The 25,691-nt window shown below is 41.5% G+C and overlaps 1 protein-coding gene across 4 annotated transcripts in view; it reads right to left on the minus strand.

Annotated features, from left to right (window-relative positions):
* Positions 1-941: 941 nt before the first annotated feature.
* Positions 942-25,691, minus strand: part of casp3b (caspase 3, apoptosis-related cysteine peptidase b) — a 72,195-nt gene continuing 47,445 nt past the window's right edge. For 3 of the 4 annotated variants that reach the window (XM_068029387.1, XM_068029388.1, XM_068029389.1), the window contains exons 6-8: positions 22,704-22,879; positions 10,424-10,547; positions 943-3,336 (exon numbers count right to left, since the gene is read on the minus strand). In XM_068029387.1, coding sequence (XP_067885488.1) covers positions 3,107-3,336; positions 10,424-10,547; positions 22,704-22,879 — 530 coding nt within the window. In that variant the 3' untranslated portion in view covers positions 943-3,106. Of the gene's footprint in view, positions 3,337-10,423; positions 10,548-22,703; positions 22,880-25,691 lie in introns of all 4 variants that reach the window. The other variant, XM_068029390.1, reaches the window with a different exon arrangement.

Genomic DNA, 25,691 nt, shown 5'->3' on the forward strand with positions numbered 1-25,691 from the left:
CATGGGTGCAGTAACCTAGTTTTTGTTTATTCTTTCATGGGATGTGGGTGTCGCTGGCAAGGCCAGCATTTGTTGCCCATCCCCAACTGCCCTCAACTTGCTAGGTACTTCAGAGGGCGGTTTAGAGTCAACCACATTACTGTGGGTCTGGAGAGACATGTAGACGAGACCAGGTAAGGACAGCAGATTTTCTTCCCTAAAGGACATTGGTGAACCAGATTTTTTTTTTTAAACAACAGTCGATGATAGCTTGATGGCACCATTACTGAGACTAGCTTTCAATTTCAGATTTTTATTAACTGAGTTTGAATTCTACCAGCTGCAGAGGTGAGATTTGAACCTGTCTCCCCAGGGCATTAGCCTGGGCCTCTAGATTACTAGTTGAGTGACATTACCACTACACCATTGTCATCGTTATTGGAGTAGCAACCTTGAGGTTGTGTGTTCAAATCCCACCAGAACAAGTTGTGAAATTGATGCTTTGGGGTTGACACCAGAATAGAATGATTGTGAAAGCTGTCAAAAGGTCATAAAAATCCACCTGGTTCACTAATGTCTTTCAGGGAAGGGAACCTGTCACCCTAACTTGTCTGGTCTATACATGATTCCAAGTCCCGCACTACATGGTTAACAATGCATCTGGAGCAGACTGCCTTGCCGCTGTCACCCACATCCCAGAACAATTTTTTTTTAAATGGCTCTTGCTGTCGATGTAAAATTACCTCTTGAAATATGGTTGCTTATTTCTTACATGGCTATCAGTTATCATGAAGCCTTCTGACCGCTTCAGAGGAACTTTTTTTTGTAATACGATTCAAATTATAACTCCTTTGTACAAATTATAAATTCTTTGTATAAACCCCAGAACAAAAATTTATTTTCCATATCCAAATTGACTGGTCAGCCATTTATAGGACTCAACTGTAATTTGCTTTTCTCCCCGAGAAAGAGTAGATCTGTACAACTCCTCTGTAACAAATACCAAAATCATACAAACATGAAAATATTTTATCAAAATGCATTTCAACTGATTAAAAACCACCTATTCATGTATAAAAGAATTACATTGGGACTTTTTTTTTTTACAATACAGATGCTATATAAACCCAAGTTGTTGCAAGTTAGATGGAAACCTGTACCTACTAAGCACCATGTGGGAAAGCATGCTGGATTATAATTTACATTACAAAGTTCATAATACAGCGATTAGCACCTAGTAGGATTAAAAATGATTGGACTTATTGCACAGCAGTAACATTGCATGACTGAAATGAACAAATTGATGTGTGTCTGTAAACAGGAAAAATATTGACAGCTTCCAATATTCAGCATAAATTTTTAAAAAAAGTAAACGTCAAGTACTGGCAGTTGGAACATTTTGAAGTTTAATTATGCAGTGCTAAATTAAACAGTTTTCATTATTGTTAGCTGAAAGTACACAGAATCAAGCTCTAAAATTTTCAAACATTGCAAAAAGACAAAGCTTTCATTTTTTAAATAAAAACATCTATTTTTTGACGCAGCAATGCATTGATGTACAAATCTGCTGTGCCAACATCTGAAGAGGTTTGTAGCCTAGATGCAAGTTCATGACGTCAATTGTCATGAGATAAAGGCACTGAGCAGAACCAGTGGTTGAGCTCCCCATCCACTCCACAGGGGCAGAGAATAGAGAAAAAGGCACAAATCATCTTCAACCATAATAAATTACCAGAGAGGCTTGAGAATCCTCTGTAGAGGCCAGGGAGCAAGTTATGCTCATCTTTTAGTAGGAAATATGTGGGGGAATTTGAGATGGTGACAAACTGAGGAAAGAGTTTGAAATACAATCCATCAAGAATTTGTGTTTCATCAAGATTTCAGTCTTACTAATTACATACAAGGAATGTCCAGACTGATTTAATAAAACAGCTTCAAATTCCAAATGACAATACTACCAATCCATGGTTTCATGTTCATTTCATTGGTTTAAGAATTTTTCATACTATATGAGCTTACCTTTACTGTGACTTTGCTATGTAAAACTTAATGCAGGGAAAAAGATTGGTCAGAAACCCTCCTGAACTTTGTAGTTGGCAGCAATTTTGCTTGACAATTCTGACATCCAACAATTGAGCAATTAGTGAAACCACCTCCACTCAAACATTCAAGTTTTATTTATATCGGGCCTTTCACTATCTGTGGATGTTCTAATCCTTCAGACAAAATATTTTTGAAATTTAGTCACTTTTGTAATGTAGATAAACATGGCAGCAAATTTCCACAAAGCACGTTAATGACCAGTTAATCTATTTTAATGCTGTTGCTTGAGGAACAAATGTTGGCCAAAACAACGGGAGAACTCCCTGCTCTTCGAATAGTTCCATGGGATCTTTTAGATCCATCTGAGGGGAGGTGGTGGGGGAGCAAGGCTGAGCCTCTGTTTAAAGTCTCACCTGGAAGATAGCAACTGACAGTGCAGCAATCTTTTCAATAGTACACTGAAATATCATCCTTGTTTAGTTGCTCAAGATTCTGGAGACGACCTTGAACTCTCAATCTTCTGATTCAGAGGTGAAAGTGTTACTGTTGAGCCAAGACTGAAAGAACAGACTGCAATGGCCATTGTTTTGTTAACATGTTAGTGTGAAATGTTAACACATTTGAAAGACAGCAAAGCTAATAGTCCTCCACCATGTGCACTTAGTTGCTCCCCACTGGGATTCCTTGCAATTGTGAAAAATTGATGTATAGTTCAACATACACGGTACCTTGAGATCCTCAAAGCACGATTTTATCAAAAGTAACTTTACATTAAAAAGTACCCTTACAGAATGGAGTTATTAAAACCTAGCAAGTTGCTCTCTACAATGAAACTCAAAAATAAACGGCAGATTTTCAAAATTATTGGGAAGATGTTATATTCAACAATTTAACTGAACATATTTGAGAAAATGTATTCAGCTAATCAAAATAACCAGAACTAAAAATCCCTATAAGATTGGGTATTTTGGTTAAACGGCTATTTCTCTGCTGGCAGGCAAATTATTGCAAGTTGTAGAAAGCATTTATTTTGGAATGGATCTGTATACAATTTGAGCAATTTTCACACACTTCCAAAGGGGTCTTAACAATTAAAGTAAAGTTCTTTTGTTAGCATGGAAATAATGCAAGGTATTTGCTTCTTTTCATTGATGCTCACTTGATTTGTGCTGGATTCAAATTCTAGTGCCACTTTGTGGTTGACTCTGGTAAGCAACTGCATGACCTCAAGTTCCTTGCCATACCTATCCAGTACATGACATAATGACTGAATAAACCACGAACCATTGCCTGTATTTCGCCAAGAGTAATAGCCTGGAAAACATAAAATAAATGGTACGCAACTGAAATACTTCTGAGATTTTCATTAGAAAACTTTCCAAATCAAAATCTAAATGCAACATCCATACAATAAATACACCTGGAGATTAGCTTCACGTGATCACTCTAGTACCCGAAATGCGTGGTGTTCAATATACCTTAACTATCTTGCCCCTAAAATATATTTGAACAATATAGGAGGGGGACAGAGGTGTGAAAGAAATATCAGGTGAGCTACAGAAAACAGATTAAACTCCCTAAAGAGATAGAAATAAAATCTATGCATTAGCCAGAGCTCTAAGTGGGTCCTTGCCAACCATCCACTCAATGCTGGATAAAAGAACCTGAATACTAATGACATCAAGGTATATGGGGTAAGTGCGGGCAACTGGCATTGAGGTAGATGATCAGCCATGATCTAATTGAATGGTGGAGCAGGCTCGACAGGCTGAACGGCCTACTCCTGTTCCTATGTTCCTAACCTCTCATGAGTGACAGCTTATGTCACCTACTCCAAGTCCCTTCCACAGGGTATGGGAAAATACTCAAGTGCATAAAAATGTAATTGACTGGATTCTTCCAGTCACTACTGGTATGATTTTCATCACTCCACAGATTTAGGAGAAAAGTGTGAAATGGCAATGGGACTTTTATGCAGTCTTCATTGATTAAGGCTAGAGGCTATGGACAAGAAAACACTTTTGCTGGACTCCATTAATGATTAGACTGCACTCAATTAGCACTCATTCTGCTAAACATTCCATCATAGAAGGAATGTAGAATCTGGACAAAACCATCTCTGCATCAGTTAATATATATCCTGTTGATTGATCACATCAAAAGCCTTAGTCAATGAAGACTGCATAAAAGTCCCATTGCTATTTCACACATTTCTCCTAAATCTGTGCAGTGATGAAAATCATACCAGTAGTGACTGGAAAAATCCAGTCAATGACATTTTTATGCACTGAGTATTTTCCCACTACCAAAAGCAGCAAAATTCTTGAATAATTGCTAGTTACTCTTCCCTTTCTGCTTGCAGATGATAATGGTGAGATTGTTTAAATCTCTCCAAATGGTTTTGACGAGTTTATGTAGCTGCTCAGTAAAATCCCCACAGCTGTAAATGACTAACCTCTGCAGGAATTCAATCCAATCCTGGAGCTTTACTGGTTCTTCATTGCCTTGGTGGCTTTCCAACATTGGCAATTGCAGGGAACTCATTCACATATGTTAACTCTGCTTCTCTCTCCACAGATGCTGCCAGACCTGCTGAGTATTTCCAGCATTTTTTGTTTTTATATCAGTCATACTCACTCTTTTTCTACTTCATCTTACTCTCTATCTCTTCCGTCTTCCAGGGAGCTCTGGCTTTGTTTGACCTACCTTCCCGCCTCAAGGGAATGTACCTCAACTGCACCTGAATTATCTCCTCTTTAAAGGTTGGCTATCGATCCAATACAGTTTTGCTTGCCAATTTTTGATTACAATTTACCTGGGACAGATTCCTTACAAGACAGTCCGCCCATTCCAGGTTATTAGTCCAATAAACATTCTCTGCACTGCCTCCAACGCATTTACATCCTTCCTTAAATAAGGAGACCAATACTGTACACAGTACTCCAGGTGTGGTCTCACCAATGCCCTGTATAGCTGAAGCATAACCTCCTTACTTTGGCATTCAATTCCCCTCGCGATGAACGATAACATTCTATTAGCTTTCCTAATTACGTGCTGTACCTGCATACTAACCTATTGCGATTCATGCACTAAGACACCCAGAACCCTCTGCATCTCAGAGCTCTGCAATCTCTCACCATTTAGATAATATGCTTCTTTTTTATTCTTCTTGCCAAAGTGGACAATTTCACACTTTCCCACATTATACTCCATTTGCCACTCACTTAACCTATCTAACCTTTGTAGCCCCCTTATGTCCTCTTCACAATTTACTTTACTACCTATCTTTGTGTCATCAGCAAATTTAGCAACCATACCTTCAGTACCTTCATCCAAGTCATTTATATAAATTGTAAAAAGTTGAGGCCCCAGCACAGACCCCTGTGGCACACCACTTGTTACACTTTTCCATAGCTAACCTGGAACATTGTCCCCTAAATGCTTCCCCAGTGACACTTGATCCACCTCATTCCCCAAAACCAGATCCAGCAATGCCTCCTTCCTCATTGGACTGTAAATATACTGATCTCCAAAATTCTCCTGAATATACTTCAAAAACCCTTTCCCCTCTGTGCCCTGTACACTATTACTATTCTAATCTTTGTTAGGATAAAGTCCTCAATTATAACCACTCTATAGTTTTTGCAACTATTTAATTTCCTTGCAAATTTGTTCCTCTATTTTTCCCACTAGTTACTGGCTAATAGAATGCATCCAATAATGTAATGGTAGCTCTATTTGTTTCTTAGCTCTAAAAAATAGATTTACCCCTTGACCCCTCTAGGACATCCTCTCTCTCCAGTCCTATAATATTCTCCTTAATCAATATCGCTATCCCTTCCCCTTTCTTTCCTTCTCTATTTTTTCTGAACACCTTCTACCCAGGAATATTTAGCACCCGTCTCTGCTCTTTTTTGAGCCAGATCTCCCTAATCGCCACAATGTCATATTCTCACGTGGCTATCTGTACCTGCAGCTCACCAACAATATTTACCACACTCCGTGCATTCACATGCATGCACTGTAAACTCAATTTAGAACTTACTGCATTTCCTTTTACTTTGACTCCAACTAATATCTTACTATTTCTTATGCTTGTGCTATCTGCCTCTCCCAGTTCTTTGTGCACCTTGGTTTTCCTCTCTAATGTTACCTTCTGGTTCCCATCCATCTGCCGAGTTAGTTTAAACCCTCCCAATAAACTGACTGCAAGGACATTGGTCCCTGCTCTGTTCAGGTGCAACTCACCCAGCCTGTACAGATCCTATCTCCCCCAGAACCAGTCCCAATGTCCCAGAAATATGAAGCCCTCCCTCCTGCACCATCTCTCCGGTCATGCATTCATCTGCTCTATCCTCTTATTTCTTTATTCACTAGTGCATGGCACCAAGATTAATCCGGACAGGGCCACCCTTGAGGTCCAGCTTACTAGTTTCCTTCTTAGCTCCCTAAAATCCGCTTGCAGGGCCTCATCCTCTTTCTACCCATGTTGTTGGTACTGATATGGACCACAATCGCCGCTGTTCACCCTCCCCCTCATAGTGTTCTACAGCCGCTCAGTGATATTCTTGACCATACCATCCTGAAAGAAAATCACGTCTGATGAAAGCTCACAGATCTGAAACGTTAGCTCTTTCTCTCTCCACAGATGCTGCCAGACCCACTGAATATTTCCAGCATTTTCTGTTTTTATTTCATGCCTGGCTAACCTGTTTGAATTACTTGATGAGGGAACACAGAAGGTTAATCAAAGTAGTACTGTAGATGTATATATGGACTTTCAGAAGGCATTCAACAAAATGCCAACAGGAGGCTTAAGAAGATGAAAACCCATAGCATTGAGGGGAAAGTGATGGCATGACTACAAAAATGGCTCAGTGACAAGAAGGGGTGGTGTCCAAATGCACAAATCCTTAAAGGTGGCAGGACGGGGTTGTTAAAGTGTATGGGCTACTTTGGTTTATATATAAAAGAATAGATTATAAAAGGCAAATACATCATGTTAGAGCTTTATAAAACCCTGGTTAGGCCCCTTCTGCCGTATTCTGGATAATTCTGGGCACTGCACTTCAGGAAACATGTAAAAGCATTAGAAAGGGTGCAGAGGTTTACCAAGGTATTACCAGGGATGAGGCACTTCGATTACAAGCGTGGGTTGGAAAAGTTAGATCTTCTACTTGGAGCACAGAAGGTTAAGAGGTGACCTAATAGAGGTTTTCAAGATAAGTTTTGATAGAGTAAATAGGGCAAATTAATTTCCTGTGACGTGAGAGTCAATAACTTGGTCAGTCTCAAAACCACTGGAAATAGATCAGAGGGGAGACGAGACATTACAGCACGGGAGGCCAAAACCTTCAATCTGTGTCCCCTAGTGCTTGTACCATCAACTAATGGGAACAGCTTTTCTTTATCTACCTCATCTAAGCTAGTCATAATTTTGTACACCTCTATCGAATCACCCGTTCTCCTTTGCTCCAAGAACAACCACTCCAGCTTCTTCAACCCAACCTTGTAGCTAAAATCCCTCATACCTGGAATAAGTCTGGTAAATCTCCTCTGCACCCTCTCAAAGATCCTCACATCCTTCCTAAAGTGCGGTGACCAGAACTGGATGCAATAGTCCAGTTGGGGCCAAACCAAATCTTTATAATAAAAGATTCAGCATAACTTCCCTGCTTTTGTACTCAATACCTCAATTTAATGAAGCCCAAGAGATGCTTTGATTACCCTCGCAATATGTCCTGCCACCTTCAAAGATCAATGCACATGAACCCCAGGTTCCTCTGTCTCTGTACATTCTTTAGTACTGTGACATTAAGTCTTTATTGCCTCTCCCTATCCCTTCTGCCAAAATGCATCATCTCACCCTTCTCTGTATTAAATTCCATCTGCCACTTGTCAGCCCGTTCTGTTAGCCTATGCCCTGTTGCTGTCGATTGGTATGATCTTTGCCACATCTCCAAGTTTAGTATCATTGGCAAATTTCAAAATTCTACTGTATTCCAATATCTAAGTCATTTATATGTGTCAAAAAAGCAGTGGTCCCAGCATTGACCCTTAGGGGACACCACTGTCCACCATCCTCCAGTTTGAAAAACAACTATTTTCCATGACTCACTGTTTTCTGTCCTTAAGCCAACTTTTCATCCAAGCTGACACTAACTCTCCTATTCCATGAGCCTCAATTTTGTTAACCAACCTTTTATGTGGTACTCCATCAAATGCTTTCTTAAAATCCATATAGACAACATCTATTGCATTCCCTTCATCAACCCTCTTTGTTAGTGCATCAAAAAATTCAATTAGATTACTCAAGCACATTCTTCCTTTTACAAATCCATGCTGCCTCTCCCTAACTAATACAAACCTCTCTAAGTGCCTGTTGATTTTTTCCCCCAATTATTGTTTCTAAAACCCCATCCACCACTGATTTTAAACTGACAGGCCTGTAGTTACAAGGACTGTCCTTACACCCTTTCTTAAATAAGGGTGTCACATTTGCCACTCTCCAAACCTCTGCACCTCCCCCATATCTCAAGAAGACTGGAAAATTATAGCAAGACCTTCCGCTATCTCCACGCCGACTTCCTTTAGCAACCTGTGACACAAGCAATCGGACCAGACGATTTATCCACTCTAAGCATAGCCAGTCTTTCTAATACATCCTGCCTATCAATTTTGACTTCATTCATTACCTCTACCAATATTTTGTCAGCATCCACTTCCTTAGTAAACACCAATACAAAGTACTCATTAAGTATTCAAGCCTTACCCTATGCTTCTAAGCATAAATCACCCTCTTTGTCCCCAATAGGACACACCCTGCCTCTTACTACCCGCTGCCAAAGATTTTTGGGTTCCCTTTTATGTTAACTGCCATTCTATTCTCATATTCTCTCGTTGCCAGTCTTATTTTCCACTTCAGTTCCCCTCTCAACTCACTGAATTTGGCCTGGTTCTCGCTTGAAGAATTCACCCAACTTGCACCATACACCCTCTTTTTTGTTTCATCATATTCTCCACCTCCCTTGTCATCCAATTAGCCCTAGCTTTGGTTCCCCTACCTTTCGCCCTTGTTGTAATGTACCTAGCCTGTAATGGAAACATTTCCTCCTTAAAGATCCCCCATGTGAATTAATTTTTCACAGTTGTAGGGAACTGGAAATCTCTGCCTGAAGCCGATTCTACAAATAATTTAAAGAGAGTTGGACGGACAATTGAGGATAAGGAACTTGCAGGGTTACGGACAAAAAGTAGGGGTGTGGGACTGAGCATTGCTGTTTGTTCCAAGAGTCAGCAAAGGTACAAAAGGCCATAAGTCTCTGATTTTCTGATGCCTTTTGGCAGATGACTCGACTGCACAGTATTGCAACTCCTACACCAACAGAATATGCCACTCTTCTGCTTAGAATACCAGAAGGTGGTGTAGCCCAGGTCATCTTACACCAACATCTCTTCAGCCAGCCAGGAAGCCTGGTTTTGTCAATATGCATGTCATAACAAGCCAATTCTACCAGAGCAGTTCTCTATTCTGGTCATTGATTTCAGGCTCGTCATTAAGGAGACCATGCTCCACGAGGCTAATATCAGGTTCTGTTCCTTTCCTAAAATAAAAAGAAAAAAAGTGCTGGAAATACTCAGCAGGTCTGGCAGCATCTGTGGAGAGAGAAGCAGAGTTAACATTTCAGGTCAATGACCCTTCATCATCAGAACACCCTCTTTATCCCCAAGGCTGATGAAGGGTCACTGAACTGAAACGTTAACTCTGCTTCTCTCTCCACAGATGCTGCCAGACCTGCTGAGTATTTCCAGCAGTTCTTGTTTTATTTCAGATTTCCAGCATCTGCAATATTTTGCTTCTGTTTCTTTACTGTGTATTTTATTACTGCAGTGTAACGGTTGGCCTACCAGCCATTATTGGCTAGGTCATTTGTGCAACCTATGGCCCAACTGGCTCAAGCTGTGTGAAATCCAAATAGTACTGAGCTCAAATATCCAATATCAAATGATCAGAGTAATGTGTTCTAATGAAATGTCACAGACCTGAAACGTTAACTCTGCTTCTCTCTCCACAGATGCTGCCTAACCTGCTGAGTATTTACAGCACTGTCTGTCTGTTTGTATTCCAAATGATCAGAGTCCTGGACTGCATGCACACAGGTCTACAGCTGCAGGGTATTCACACTATTGTTTTGGCACTCACCTTTCAAATCTTCCTCCAACAAGCAAAAAGCCCACATAGGAATGGTCTCCAGTGAAAGTGGATTGCTCTCAGTCAATGAAGAGCGCTAAATGATTCTTGGTCAATACACCTAGGCTCCATTCTATACTTTCCTGACAATTTTGCAACTGAAGCATGAACAGTAGCTGCAATACCAGAACATTATGCTTTTTCACTCACCAGGTGCTGTAGAATAAGCATACAGGAAATCAGCCTCTATAGGTATCTTTTTCAGGGGAGTACTTTTTTCCTCTGCAACACTGTCCGTCTCAACACCTGCATCAAATTCGTTTCCTCGACAGGCCTAAAGAACAAGGGATAGGGTAGCAAGAAAAACAAACAGAACTTAAACATGAGATTAAAATAAAACTTAACAAATCAGTTCAGAAACAGAGTACATATGTTGGTCAAACACAATTTGATTTTGGCATTTTGCCAACAGCAAGTCACCTTTCCACAGTTCCATTGCAGCAAAAAGTATTTTAGTGTTTTTCAATTTTTGTCCTACTTTTGCTTACGCTGAAGGTGTTGATTTCTGCTCAGAGGGGTTTACAGACACAAATTGGCTGTTCCTCACACAGGCGTCCAGGCAGATTATTTAACAGTGAAGACAATTATTGTTGTACCTCATTCTGTCCTCACCCAACACCCAGCAGGTGTCAGCATTGATCAAGAGCAGAACTTGCAGTTCTACTGCTGTGTCGTCTTCTCAGGATGTTCTCTTACATTTTTCACTTTATTGTATTTCAGTTAGTATCAGCTTGGCTCAGCTGATAGTACTCTCATCACGGAGTCAGAAAACTCTGGGTTCAGCCCCTTAATTGAAAGGGTGCTGCTTTGGCAGATCAGCAAGTTTTCCAATGACACCAAAGCATCATCTGTCTGATCAGAAGCAGCATCAGGGAGTTTCACCAGTGTCTTAGCCAATATTTGTCCAAAAAGATATGACCAAATGAAATCACAATGCCATTCATTTATTTGTCCTTTGTGGGATCTTGTTGTGCACACATTAGGTGCTGAATTTGCCTACATAACTGTAACCACACCTCAAAGGTGAACAGTTGGCTGTAAAGTTTTGGTCCATAAATACAGGAGGCCTTTGCTTATGCATGAAGTCCAGCTCGACAGAGTATTGCTTCAATAAAGTACTTAACTCAGGGAATCTGCTGACTGAGGGAATTCAGCGCAGTGAGGAAGAGGTGCTGCCCTGGTTTTTCACAAACGGAGCGGTCTGAGTGAGGGAGTGGGATACAGTGAGACCTGAAGTCCATGACATTAATTAGGTGAGCAGGGACACAGTCATCTATGTTATGGAGAGACTCAGCGGCAACAGCTGTAGGCCTGGCTGGAGATTGAGCCCAGGGACCGATGAGGTAAAATGGGTGGGAGAGCCTCCAGCGAAATCTCTGACAACAAAAGCAACATCTGCAAAATAACTATAGTGGCGTCCCAGGAAAGGAGCTAACTGGTGAGTAGCTAGTAAGCGTTTTTAGATATTAGTCTAGAAAGTAAATACATGGCAGGAAGTGTTGCCAGCTAGAGTAGCTCAAGCTCTGGGCTTTGAAGCTTGAGTAGCAGCTGGAGTCACTACGGGAGCATCCGTGAGGCTGAGAGCTTTGAGGATCATATGTTTCTGGAAGTGGTCGTCCCACAGCTTAAAAATGTGTAGACAGAGGGGGAATGGGTCAGAAGGACAAGGAGGACCAAGCAGATAGGGCAGTGACGCCATGAGTGCATCTCGTTCTGAATACTGATGAGAGCGATAGTTCCTCTGGGGCAGGCACAGCCAAGTTAACGGCACCATGGGTAGCTCAGCTACACTGGAGGGAGGAAGAAAAGTGGGACCACAATACTGGTAGGGGATTCAATAGTCAGGGGACAGACAGTCTCTTCTGTGGCCACAGATGTGACTCCAGGATGGCATGTTGCCTCCCTGGTGCCAGAGTCTAGGATGTCACTGAGCGACTACAAGACATTGAGGGTGGAGGATGAACAGCCAGAGGTCATGGTCCTTATTGATACCAACGACATAAGCAGAAAGAGGGATGAGGTGCTGAAGGCAGAATTTAGGGATGTAGGCGATTGAAAAGCAGGACCTTAAAAAGATCGTAATCTCCAGATTACCCCCAGTGCCACATTCCTATCCAAAAATAGGAAGACAGAGCTGATGAATACATGGCTGGAGAGATGGTGCAGGAGGAAGGGCTTTAGATTCCTGAGGCATTGGGGCCGCTTCTGGGGAAGATGGGACCCTGTACAAACAGGACAGGTTGTGCCTCAACAGGGTAAGGACCAATATCCTCCTGGGGTGTTTGCTAGTGATGTTGGGAAGGGTCTAAACTAGCTTGGCAGGTGGATGGGAACCCGAGTAGCTTCAGAAGGTAGAGAAGAAAAGTTGGAAATGGAATACAGAAAAATTAATAAGCATGTTTGGAAGACAGAGGAAACAAAGTCTAGAAAATAGACAACAACAACATTTGGCAGTGCTAAATGGTATATATTTCAATGCAAGAAGCTTAGGGAACAAGGCAGAAGAGCTGAGACACAGACTGACGGGGGAGTTTTTATTATTGCTATTACTGAGACATGACTGAAAGAAGGGCAGGAATGGCAGCTCAACAATCATGGTTAGAGGGTTTTCAGACGAGGGAGGATAAGAAAGTGGCGGCGGTGTCACACTATTGATTAAATAAACAATTATAGGATCATAGGAAATAGGAGGAGTAGACCACTCGGCCTGTCGAGCCTGCTCCAAACATTCAAACAGATCATGGCTGATCATCAACTCTAAGCCATTTTCCCCACTATCCCCATATCCCTTGATGTCATTAGTATCCAGAAATCTATCGATTTCTGTCTTGAACATGCTCAATGATTGAGCTTCCACAGCCCTCTGGGGTAGAGAATTCCACAGATTCACCACCCTCTGAGTAAAGAAATTCCTCCTCATCTCTGACTTAAATGGGCCTGCCCCTTATACTGAGATTGTGTCCCCTTGTTCTAGACTCACCAGCCAGAGGAAACATATGATCCACATCTACCCTGTCATGCCCTATAAGAATTTTGTAAGTTTCAATAAGATCACCTCTTATTCTTCGAAACTCTCGAGAATACAGGCCCAGTTTCAGCAATCTCACCTAATAAGACAAGCCCACCATCCCAGGGATTAGTCTGGTTGTACTCCCTCAATGGCAAGTATATCCTCCCTTAAATAAGGAGACCAAAACTGTACACAATCCTCCAGGTGTGGTCTCACCAAGACTTCATACAATTGCAGCAATACATCTTTATTCCTGTACTCAAATCCCCTTGCCTTCTTAATTGCTTCCAGATCCTGCATACTAGCTTTTAGTGACTCATGAACAAGGACTCCCAGGTCTCTTTGGACATCAACACTTCCCAACCTCTCACCATTTAAGAAATACTCTGCCTTTCCGTTTTTTCAAATCCCAAATCCCCTTGAAGCCTCCTTGTATCCTCCTCAACTTATATTCCCTCCTAGTTTTGTCTCATCAGCAAATATGGAAATATTACAATTGGTCCCCATATCCAAATCATTTATATAGATTGTGAACATGTTGTGGCCCAAGCACTGATCCTTGCAGTACCCCACGAGTAACAGCCTGCCATCCTAGGAATGACCCATTTATTCCTACTCTCTGCTTTGTCTGTTAACCAATTCTCAGTCCATTGCAGTATATTACCCGCAATTCCACGTGCTCTAATTTTGTTCATTAACTTCCTGTGTGGGACCTTATCAAAAAACCTTCTGAAAATCCAAATACACCACATCCACTGGTTCTCCTTTATCCATGCTACAAGTAACATCCTCAAAAAAACTCCCAACAGGTTTGTCAAACATGATTTCCTTTCACAAATCCATGTTGACACTGCCCAATTGTATTATTTTCCAAGTGTCCAATTATCTCATCTTTATAACAGATTCTAACATTTTCCCTACTACAGGTCTGTAGTTCTCCATGAGGAGGGATGATATCGTAGAAGGATCAGCAAATGAGGTCATATGGATTAAACTGAAGAACAAATAAAACAGGCAATCACACTACTGGGAGTGTACTATAAACCCCCAAAAAGTCAGAGGGAGACAGAAGAGCAAATATGCAGGCAAATTTCTGAGCGGTGCAAAAGCAATAGGGCAGTAAAAGCAGGGGATTTCAACTACCCTATTACGTGGGCTGGAATTAGTACGGAAGGCACAGAGGCAGAAAACTTCTTAAAATGCATTCACGAGAACTTTTTTTAAGCCAGTATGTAGCAAGTCCAACAAGCAAGAGTGTGGTTCTGGACTTAGTTTTAGAGAATGAAGCTGGACAGGTGGAAGGGGTATCAGTTGCAGAGCACTTCAGTGGAAGGCATGCAAGGAAGAGATAGTGAGGATTCAGAGCAAGTATGTTCCCTTAAAGAAAAAGGGCAGGACCAGCAAATCCAGAGCCCCCTGGATGTCAAGGCTTAAAGGAGAGGATAAAGTACAAAAGGGAAGCTTATAACAGGTACTGAGGGCTCAATACTGCAGAAAATCTACAGTATAAAAAGGCATGAAATTAAAAAGGAAATTAGGAAAGCAAAGAAAAGGCATGAAAAAATATTGGCAAGTAAAATCAAGGAAAACCCAAAGTTTTTTTTATAAATACACAAAGAGCAAGAGGATAACCGAAGAAAGAGGAGGGCCTATTCGGGTCCATAAGGGTAATCTGTGTGTGGAGGCAAAGGATGTAGTGCAGTTCTTAACTAATACTTTGCATCTGTTTTCACAAAAGAGGGACGATACAGACATTGCAGTCAGGGAGGAGCAGTGCAAAATATGTGATGAAATTAACAGAGAGAGGAAGTATTAAAGAGTTTAACATCCTTGAAAGTGGATAAATCCCCAGGCCCAGATGAAATATCCTAGGCCGTTAAGGGAAGCAAGAGAAGAAATAGCAGAGGTTCTGGCCATCATCTTTCAATCCTCTCTGGCTAAAGGCGTGATGCCAGAGGACAGCTAACATTGTGCCATTGTTTAAAAAGGGAGAAAGGGACAGACCGAGTAATTACAGGCCAGTCAGGCTAACCTCAATGGTGGGAAAATTATTGGAAAAATTTCTGAGGGACATGATAAATCTTCATTTAAAAAGACATGGATTAATCAAAGACAATTAGCATGGATTTAGTAAGGGAAGGTCGCGTCTGACTAAAATGATTTTTTGAGGGGGTAACAAGGAATGTCCATGAGGGTATTGCATTTGATGTTGTCTATATAGATTTTAACAAGATTTTTGATAAGGTCCCATATGGCAGACAGGTCACGAAAGTAAAAGCCCATGGCTAGTTAGATCCAAAATTGACTCAGAGCCAGCAAGCAAAGCATTATGGTCAATGGGTATTTTTATGACTGGCTGTTTCTAGTGGGGCTCAGCAGGGCTCCATACTAGGTCCCTTGCTTTTTGTGGTATATAGCAATGATTTGGACTTGCATGTAGGGGGTATGATTAAGGTGGTTGCAGCTGATACAAAAACTGGCTGTTTGGCTGATAAGGAAGAAAGCTGTTGACTGCAGGAAGGTATCAATGGACTAATCAGATGGACAGAACAGTGGCAAACAGAGAAGTGTGAGGTAATGCATTTGGGGAAGGCTAAGAAGGCAAGGGGATACACAATAAATGGTAGGATAGAGAAATATAGAGGAATCTTGGAAGTGCATGCCCACAGATCCCTGAAGTAGCTGGACAGGTAGATAAAGTAGTCAAAAAGGAATATGGGATACTTGCCATTGTTAGCCGATGCACAGAATCTAAGAGCTGGGACATTATGCTGGAACTGCATAAAACACTAGTTAGGCCACAGCAGGAGTACTGCCTGCAGTTCTGGTCACCGCACGTAACTGCACTAGAGGGGGTACAGTGGACATTTACGAGGATGTTGCCTGGACTGGAGAATTTTAGTTATGAGGTAAGACCGGACAGGCTAGGATTGTTTTCTTTGGAACGGAGGTGGCTGAGGCGAAACTTAATTGAAGTGTTTAAAGTTATGAGGGGTCCAGGTAGAGTGGATAGAAAGGACCTATTCCCCTTGGTTAAGGGGTCCATAACCAGGGGTATAGATTTAGGGTAAGAGTTAGGTGGTTTAGAGGAGATTTGACAGGAATTTTTTTCATCCAGAGGGTGGCGAGAGTCTAGAACTTACTGCCTGAAAGGATGGCAGGGGCAGAAACCTTTGTACCATTTAAAAAGTACTTGGATATATACACGTGAAGTGCCATAAACTACAAGGCTACTGACTAAGAGCTGGAAAGTGGGATTAGGCTAGATAGCTACTTGTCGGCCAGTGTGGACACATCAGGCCAAATGGCTTCCTTCCATCGTGAAAATTTCTTCGATTCTATAATTCTATGAAATGCATGAGAATATCCCGAGAATCACATAGCAATATATAAATACACGCTGTTTCTCTCAACTTACGGTAATTAAAAATGACCATTTTCTGGACATAATAAATTTATTCCACCAAGTAGACTTGCCATGCATTATTAACTGCAGCTATCAAATGGCATCCCACATCAGTTACATTAAGACTTCCAAATGTTATCACCATTGAAATATACTGTTGGTACCAGAATACAGATTTGTACCCATACTAAACTTAACTGGATTAAGAAAGAAGTCAAAGATAAAACTGACCAGAATTGCTTTTTTACCGACCATCTCAAAGGATAAAGAAAATGTCCTATGGAAAATCCTATAAAAGTGCCCACATTTACCAGCAATATTTGTTAAGCCAATAGACAGCACTGCTATAGGAGTTTTCGATGTTAAACTTTGTTAATGTTGATAACATTGGGCGGCACAGTGGCTTGCACCACAGCCTCACAGCTCCAGCAACCCGGGTTCAATTCTGGGTACTGCCTGTGTGGAGTTTGCAAGTTATCCCTGTGTCTGCGTGGGTTTCCTCCGGGTGCTCTGGTTTCCTCCCACATGCCAAAAGACTTGCAGGTTGATAGGTTAATTGGCCATTATAAATTGCCCTTAGTATAGGTAGGTGGTAGGGAAATATAGGGACAAGTGGGGATGTGGTAGGAATATGGAATTAGTGTAGGATTAGTATAAATGGGTGGTTGATGGTCGGCACAGACTCGGTGGGCCTGTTTCAGTGCTGTATCACTAAAACTAAAAAAACAAAAAAAAAAAACACCACAATGCCTTATTCTCAGTAACAAACCTAGAGAAATTGGTGCCTGTCCAGAAGGAAATCACTAGCACAGAAAGGCATTTTCTTTGGGAATAAAATTGGAGCGTCTTTAAACTTGAAATACCAAAACCTCTCCAGGGATTCACCAACAAAATATCAAGGCCTACTCAAAGAATTAACTCCTGTGCATTTAATATATCAGAACCTTTTCAATGTTAGGAAAATTGAAGCCTCATTTGTTGAAAAATCAGCAAATCATGGCACACTAAGGTACTTCGCCAACTCACACAAAAAAGGCACTTGGCAGCCCGAGACCAGCCACCACTACCTCCATCCCCAGGCTAAAGAATTACTCTGGACTCCCCCCTCCTCACTTAGGGCAGTTTCCCCTAACCCCAAACTCCTCCTTTTCCCCTTCTAACCCAAATCTTCACTCCCTCCATGATCCAATTATCCCTGCCCTCTAAGCCTACTTGATCTGAAGAAAGGACTCAGCCTTGACTACTCATGCACAACATTATCAATTTCCTGCAAACATGTATTAAATATAAAAAGGGCTGAATAGTTATTAGCCATGGTCAAAATTGCCAAACAATTACTATATTCTCCACTCCACACCCCTCTCCTCAAGATCCACTTAATTCCACTGCCCCGTATGGTCCCTGTAGCCCTGCAAGTATGTTTCTTCAAGGGCCCATCCAATTTCTTGTCGAAATCATAGTCTCCGCTTCCACCACCCTTGGGTGCAGAGTGTTCCAGGGGAGATGGTGGCACTGTGGTAATGGCACTAGACTAGCAATCCAGAGTCTCAGGCTAATACCCTGGCGACAGGTTTAAATCCCACCACAGTAGCTGGTGGAATTTAAATTCAATTAATAAATTTACTGCATTAATAAAAATATCTGGAATTGAAAGCAGTCTCAGTAATGGTGCCATGAAATTATCGATTGTTGTAAAACCCATCTGGTTCACTAATGTCCTTTAGGTAAGGAAATCTGCTGTCCTACCTGTGACACCAGACCCACAGCAATGTGGTTGACTTTTGGTTTCCCTCTGAAATGACCTAGCAAACAACTCAGTTGTCAAGGGCAATTAGGGATGGGCAACAAATGCTAGCCTTGTCAGCGACGCCGACATCCCTTGAAATAAAAGGTATCCTTACCACTCACTGGTTCATCACATCTCTTGCCCAAAGCCTTCAATCTGTGTCCCCTAGTCCTTGTACCATCAGTTAATGGAAATAGCTTTTCCTTGTCTAACTTATCTAAGCCTGTCATAATCTTGCACACCTCTATCAAATGTCCCATCAATCGCCTTTGCTCCAGGGAGAACGACTCCAGCTTTTCCAACCTAACCTTGTAACCAAGATCCCCAACCCTGGAACCATTCTGATAAATCTCCTCTGTACCCTCTCAAGGACCCACACATTCTTCCTAAAGTGTGGTGACCAGAACTGGATGCAATACTCTAGTTGGGGCCTAACCAGAGCTTTATAAAGGTCTTTATAGCCACTCCAGGTGCTGCTTCACAAACCACTGACCACCCCTAGGCGCTTATCCATTGGCTCTCGAGACAAGGAGGCCAAAGATGATGATAAAGGTCAACTAGAATTCAGTGACTTAAGTTTCAGGTGCAATGTGTTCAAATATGACTAAAAACAGTCCAATTTGAGCATGAAAAGATCTGTTGCATGCCGGTCACATACATATGGTTAGCGCGGAATAGGTGCATGCGGCTCTGGACTCACGAAGCTCATATTTCCTGTTGGCTAGTGTGACTGTTCTGTTCTTGCAGGTGGCACCTTTGCTGATGAAACGGTGCCATATAGAGCGATCCTGTGCGAAGTTCTCCCAGGTCTCAGGGGCGATGCTGAAGCGCTTCAGTGAGACCTTCAGAGTGGCCTTGAGTTTTTTCTGGCCACTATGTGAAACGTTCACATCAATTAGCGCATCATAGAAAAGCATTTTTGGCAAGTGCTCATCAGGCATTCATCATCTGGCAACATGTCCTGCCCATCTTATTTGGGCTCTCCAGCTGAGTGTGGAGTGCTAGGCATGTCAGTCAGGGTGAGAATCTCAGTATTAGGAATCTTGTCTTGCCATCTGATCTTGAGTAGTCTCTGCAAGCAGGTCATGTTAAAGTGTGTAGCTTGTTTGTGTACTTGAAGTAAACTGTCCATGTCTCACAAGCATACAAGAGAGTGGGAAGGACAACCACTCTGTATACCTTCACTTCTGCCTCTTCACCCCCAGTTTTTCGTAGCTTGCCAAAAGCGACACTGAACTTAGCTATTCTTCGACTTCATTGTCACTGTGAACTGCTCTGGAGGGGGTGCTGCCGAGGTAGGTAAATTTGTCGATTGCTTCAAGCCTTTGACCATTGACTGTATTAACTGGCTTCACATACTGCTCTTGTGGAGCTGGTTGGTACATTTCAGTCCTTTTGGCGCTGATGGTGAGACTGAAGTTACCATATGCAGATGAGAAGTGGTCCTGCTATGTTGCATTTCTTGTTCTGAACAGGTATTTAGGCCACAGTCAGAGACAAGTCACAAACCACAGCTTTGGTTTTGGCTTGTGGTCTCCTCAAATTGAAGACTTTGCCGTTTGTGCGATATCTAATGTGGATGTTACTTTCAGTAACACAAAATCCTTCAGAAAGCATAGCAGAGAACATCATGCTGAACAGGCAGGAACCAACACACAGCCCTGCTTCACTTTATTTGTGACTGGGAAGGCATCAAAAGATTGGTGATGCAGTGGTTAGCACTCCTGCCTCACAGCTCCTGCGACCTGGGTTCGGTTCTGGGTACTGCCCGTGCGGAGTTTGCAAGCTCTCCCTGTGACCGTGTGGGTTTCCGCCGGGTGCTCCAGTTCCATCCCACAGCCAAAGACTTGCAGGTTGATAGGTAAATTGACCATTGTAAATTGCTCCGAATGTAGGTAGGTGGTAGGAGAATTGAGGGACGGTGGGGATGTGGTAGGGGACATGGAATTAATGTAGGATTAGTATAAATGGGTGGTTGATGGTTGGCACAGACTCGGTGGGCCGAAGGGCCTGTTTCAGTGCTATATCTCTCTCTATGACTCTATGAGATTCAAGTCCAGGACACGAGCAAGCATATAGTCGTGGAATTTCCATGCCATAATGATGAATTGTTCTAGACAGCCAAATTTTGCCAAGATCTTCCACAGGCCCTCACAACTAACTGTGTTGAAGGCTTTAGTCAGTTCAATACATGCTGAGTACAACTTGCAATTTTGCTCTTGGCATGAGAAGCCTTTCAATAGCCACAGGCAACTGCAGGCTGTCTATAATAAAAACAAAGTGCTGGAAATACTCAAGTCAGGCAGCACCTGTGGAGAGAGAAACAGAGTTAACGTTTCAAGTCTGACATTTCAACAGGACCATTGAAACATTACCATCTGTGGAAAGAGAAATAGAGTTGCCAGACCTGCTGAGTATTTCCAGCACTTTGTTTTTTCAGATTTCCAGCATCCATAGTATTTTGCTTTTATTATATTAATGCAGGCCATCTATCTCAGCCACGAACCAATAACCCAACAGAGAATTCATTGCAGAATTTCAACATAATAATAAATAGGACACTCCCAGATCTAATCATTATTGATGACCACCCCAGTTAGCTGCAAAGTGAAGTCAGGTACCAACCAGGAATTCAGCACAAGGTTTATGACAGCTAGAATGGTTCTCATTCCTGCCAACTTCTGCATTTTGAGATGTGGAGCTGTCACAGTTCTGAAGGGAAACAATCACTCACCATCCCCAGGCAAGCAAGGGGGTGGCACAAGATCCCCTGAACTATATACCTTGAACCTAAATCTAGAACATACAGTTGAAAGCAGCAATGGAACCATCTCAAGCACTTACTCACAGATAATTGCTCCCTGGAAGATCAAAAGACAGCTGATACCTGCTACGAAGTAAACCCCAGGCCAGTGGATCTAATGAAAGGCAATTTAGGTCTATGTTGATCCATGCTAGAAGAACCATGAATTTAACTGTTCAGATTGTTGGGTGGCTAAGTGTTGATCCTTGGGCAGTAACCTCAGCAAATCAGTGGTGCCTTCAGTGGGGCACACCTGGTTATATTCCTTTCCTTGTGTTAGTGTTTACAATACATCTTTTCTTGAATAACCCTGGGCAGTTGAGTTAATCCTAGTGGATGCAGGCTGAGGAAAATTTGACAAAGGTACCAGGCTTGCTGGACAGCTCATGAATTTATCACACTCATCTGTTGAATGTATCCACAGCTGCACTTAAAGCAGTATTTGAACCCTTTAAGATGGCTCAATGTTGGAAGAGTTCAGAAGTGGCAAGATATCAACGCAAAGCAATAAGTTAATTTTTGGGGGAACAAAAAAGGCAAATCAGCCAGTGCAATTAAGGGCAGTACATGGTGATTCCAGAATGTGATCCATGCCTGGCTCTACTCCAGTGCTTGGTGGAGGATGCTGAATGATCCATTAGCATAAAGACCATCACAAAATAATGTTGAAGAAATTAGACCAAACACACAAAGGAGCAGCATATATGTGAATCTTTGGGCGGCGCAGTGGTTAGCACCGCAGCCTCACAGCTCCAGCAACCCGGGTTCAATTCTGGGTACTGCCTGTGTGGAGTTTGCAAGTTCTCCCTGTGTCTGCGTGGGTTTCCTCCCACAAAGACTTGCTGTTTGATAGGTTAATTGGCCATTATAAATTGCCTCTAGTATAGGTAGGTGGTAGGGAAATATAGGGACAGGTGGGGATGTGGCAGGAATATGGAATTAGTGTAGGATTAGTATAAAAATGGGTGGTTGATGGTCGGCACAGACTCGGTGGGCTGAAGGGCCTGTTTCAGTGCTGTATCTCTAAATTAAACTAAACTAAATTATGCAAATAGGTTGGACTAAATAAACTCATGATTTAAACTCAGTTCAGCAATTCTGTACTGTTTTAAAACCTTAGTTCACAAATGACACAAAATGAAGTTGCATATTGGTGTACAAACACATTATGTCATTGACAACTTGTATTAAAGTCCACATTCCTCCACTTAGCAAGTTCAGAATCTCAACGAAACTACCAGCTGCTGTAGCACTTCCCCAAAGAGGAGGAAATTGGAAGCGTACCTGCTCTGGGGCCATTTGTGTGTATCTCCTACTACCTGCCATTGAAAATACTGAATACTAAAAAAAACAAGTACTTGTACACTACTGCATTCTAGTTTTAGTGGCTAAGAACGCAACCATGTTACACACTTCCATTCCTACCTGTATAAAGAACAGTTTTGGCTTGCCAACCAGAGCTTTGCATCGATCTCCTCTAAAGATACTGGTGAATTCTTTAATTTCTTTAGCACCATCTATTCCATAAAGCATCCCTTCATCTCCATGGCTAAGAAAAATACAGACGAAAGAAGCCATCTGGCTGAGGTCCGTCTTGGCAGCTATCAACAAAAAAAGAGATGAATTAAAATGCAAAAATAATGTGATGCCACTAACTTCAAATCTGGATTCAATCATCAAGATAACAGTTTCCAAGTTTATGGAAACAAACAAAGTTGTCTACAATAGCCAAATTGTTTTGTGATCAAAAGGTGGAGTCAAAAAGAAGCAGAAGTCTTATACACAGGTTATTGCAGTGGATGATACTATAGCTCTCCCTAAGGGAAGCTCAATCATGTGTTTCTAGATATGTACAGCTTTCTTGCCTATTTTGAACACTCTCTCTGCTCACCCACTGTACGTGCGTAATATGCAGTCCATGGAATAGCCAGCACAAATTAGAGTGAAAACACCTTCACTACTGGAAGTTCACAATAAATAATGCAACTCGATTGAAATAATTGGGATAATGCATTAGTCAAATACAAAAAAAAAATTCTAGTTGTAATTTGAATTTCCATTTTTATAGTTCAATTAGTTCCATCATCCAATGCTGCTTTGAGCAGAAAGTATTTTTAAAAAAATGCAGGATATCTCATATGTTCGCACACTACATCCCTCTGTATCATTACATATATACACACACACACATATATCCAAAGAGACACAGCCTCATGGAAATCATTCACATTAGGCCTCATGGATCATGAATGGCTCAACATGCCCAAAAGGTCATCACCAGCAAACACCCATCATTTCTCAGGTTTTATTGTCAATCCTGCTGTTCAAATACAAGTATAAAGCTTAGCAATACTTCAACTGGTTTACATCTCAACACAGGAATGGATAACGTCACCCTTTTTGCCGTGAGTGGGAGGGAGCAGGCAAGAAAAAGACTTAGAATTTTCACTTCGTTGAGCAGGATCACTATACTAGGGGGGAAATACTTTTAATCTATGATGACAACGACATCTTTAACACAATAAAACATCCTACGGCACTTTACAGGAGCATCATCAAAATTTGATGCCATGTCATATAAGGAGCAATTAGGACAGGTGGCCAAAAGCTTGGACAAAGAAGATAGGTTTTAAGGAACATCTTAAAAAGAGTGGTAGACCACAAAAATCATATAATACAAAATGAAACAATTTTAAAAAATCATTACTATAATAAATTGTTCTGTGCATTTGGAAAAATGTGCAATTTATGGAAAATTGCCTCATCTTCCTGAACAAAAAAAAGGGTCAAGTTGGGGATACAATCTACAAACTTCAAACATTATTCATTGGTCTTAAATTTACCAGTGTAATAACCATGAGGCAACTCACATATACACAGATGAATAATTCAGCTAATGAAACAGATCGAAAGTTATCCCAAAGAATATTGCTTCAACAGGAGAAGCAAAAGCAATATACAGCAAACTACAAAGCTGCACCAACTGTAAGGTTAACCATTAAACTAAAATTAGCAAAACTTCTGTGCGCTATATGCTTAGCAATAAAATGGTAAACGAAAAGTGGCCCTCCACTACTTGCGGGTCAGAGAAATTAAAACAGCACTCAGGAGTAAAGCTTGCAACTAAAATTCCATCTTATATCAACATATAAGCCTGGGAATGCGGCTGGATGGCAGAGGAATAAATGAAGGACCAGAGAAGAACTGTATGGGATTGGGGTCGGGTAGCTTACTATTTAAAATGTTTTATGACTATAGTGACTCCACTTCCAGAGTACTTCATGGCTGTAAAGCACTTTGGGGCGTCCTGTGGTCATGAAAGCTATTATATAAATGCATGTCTTTTTTTAAATGATGGATGTTTTCTTTGGTCACTTACATTAAAAGAAAAAAATGCTTTTCTGTTAAAGATGTTCTGTATCTAAATGCAAAACATTGCATGGCACAATGGCCCATTTTCCTCAATACTTTTCTTGTTTTGTGACTATTTTAAGTCGATGACCCCTTTTCACTGACTCCCCAACCAAACATTGTTTACGCCCATTCACTCCATCAAAACCCTTCACAATTTTGAAAACTTTCATTCAAAATTCTTAGCTGTTCCCTAAAGTGGGAATATCTCAGTATCTCAAGACAAATAGTGGCTTGGTAGTACAGAACTTGAGTACTGCTGAAAAATAGAGACGTATTGTTGAGGCTTTTTGTCTTGCACTCATCAGGACAGATGCAAGAATGCCACATTTTAAAGGCAGCAACAATTTATATCGCATGATTGGTCGAGGCATTGCCAGAGAATGCACCTGGGAACTATTTTTAATTCAAAAAAGGTGCAATGCCTGGGCATGTTCCCTTTTGCCTGCAGAGGACAGTTCCATGCATATGAACATATGTAGTTTCTAGCAAGCATAATTGAGTCACATTGCCAGCACAACTGATGATCTTAAATTGGTTGTTAGTGTAATGCTTAGCAGGGTAATGGCTACTCCGATCAGATCATTGCTTGTTGTGTATAGCGCATACACACGAATGGGCCTAATGACACAATTTTCAGACCAGAAAAGTGCCCAGTCTGCCTCAAATTACCATGGAGGGGCAAGATATCTCAAAACTTTGAGCAATGGGTGAAGCTAGCCTTTTCACACAGTTACTATGCAGTCAGCAATACAAGTGGTATTTTCCACCAACAGGATGCTGCCGTTAAGCCAAAAAGACATTCTGCCTGCCACACAAATGAGTAATGTGGTATATGAATTCCATTGCCAGTGAGATGCCAGGTACAGAGGCAACATGCACCCAACGACTGGCGAATCATACCAAACTGCACATCCCTTCGGCTATTCACAATAGGCAGAGTACTGACCATACTCAACCAGGCCGTGCTTACAAAAATCAGAACACAACGTTTAACATTAG

The sequence above is a fragment of the Heterodontus francisci genome, chromosome 4 (genome assembly GCF_036365525.1).
Source record: "Heterodontus francisci isolate sHetFra1 chromosome 4, sHetFra1.hap1, whole genome shotgun sequence".
Classification (NCBI taxonomy): Eukaryota; Metazoa; Chordata; class Chondrichthyes; order Heterodontiformes; family Heterodontidae; genus Heterodontus; species Heterodontus francisci.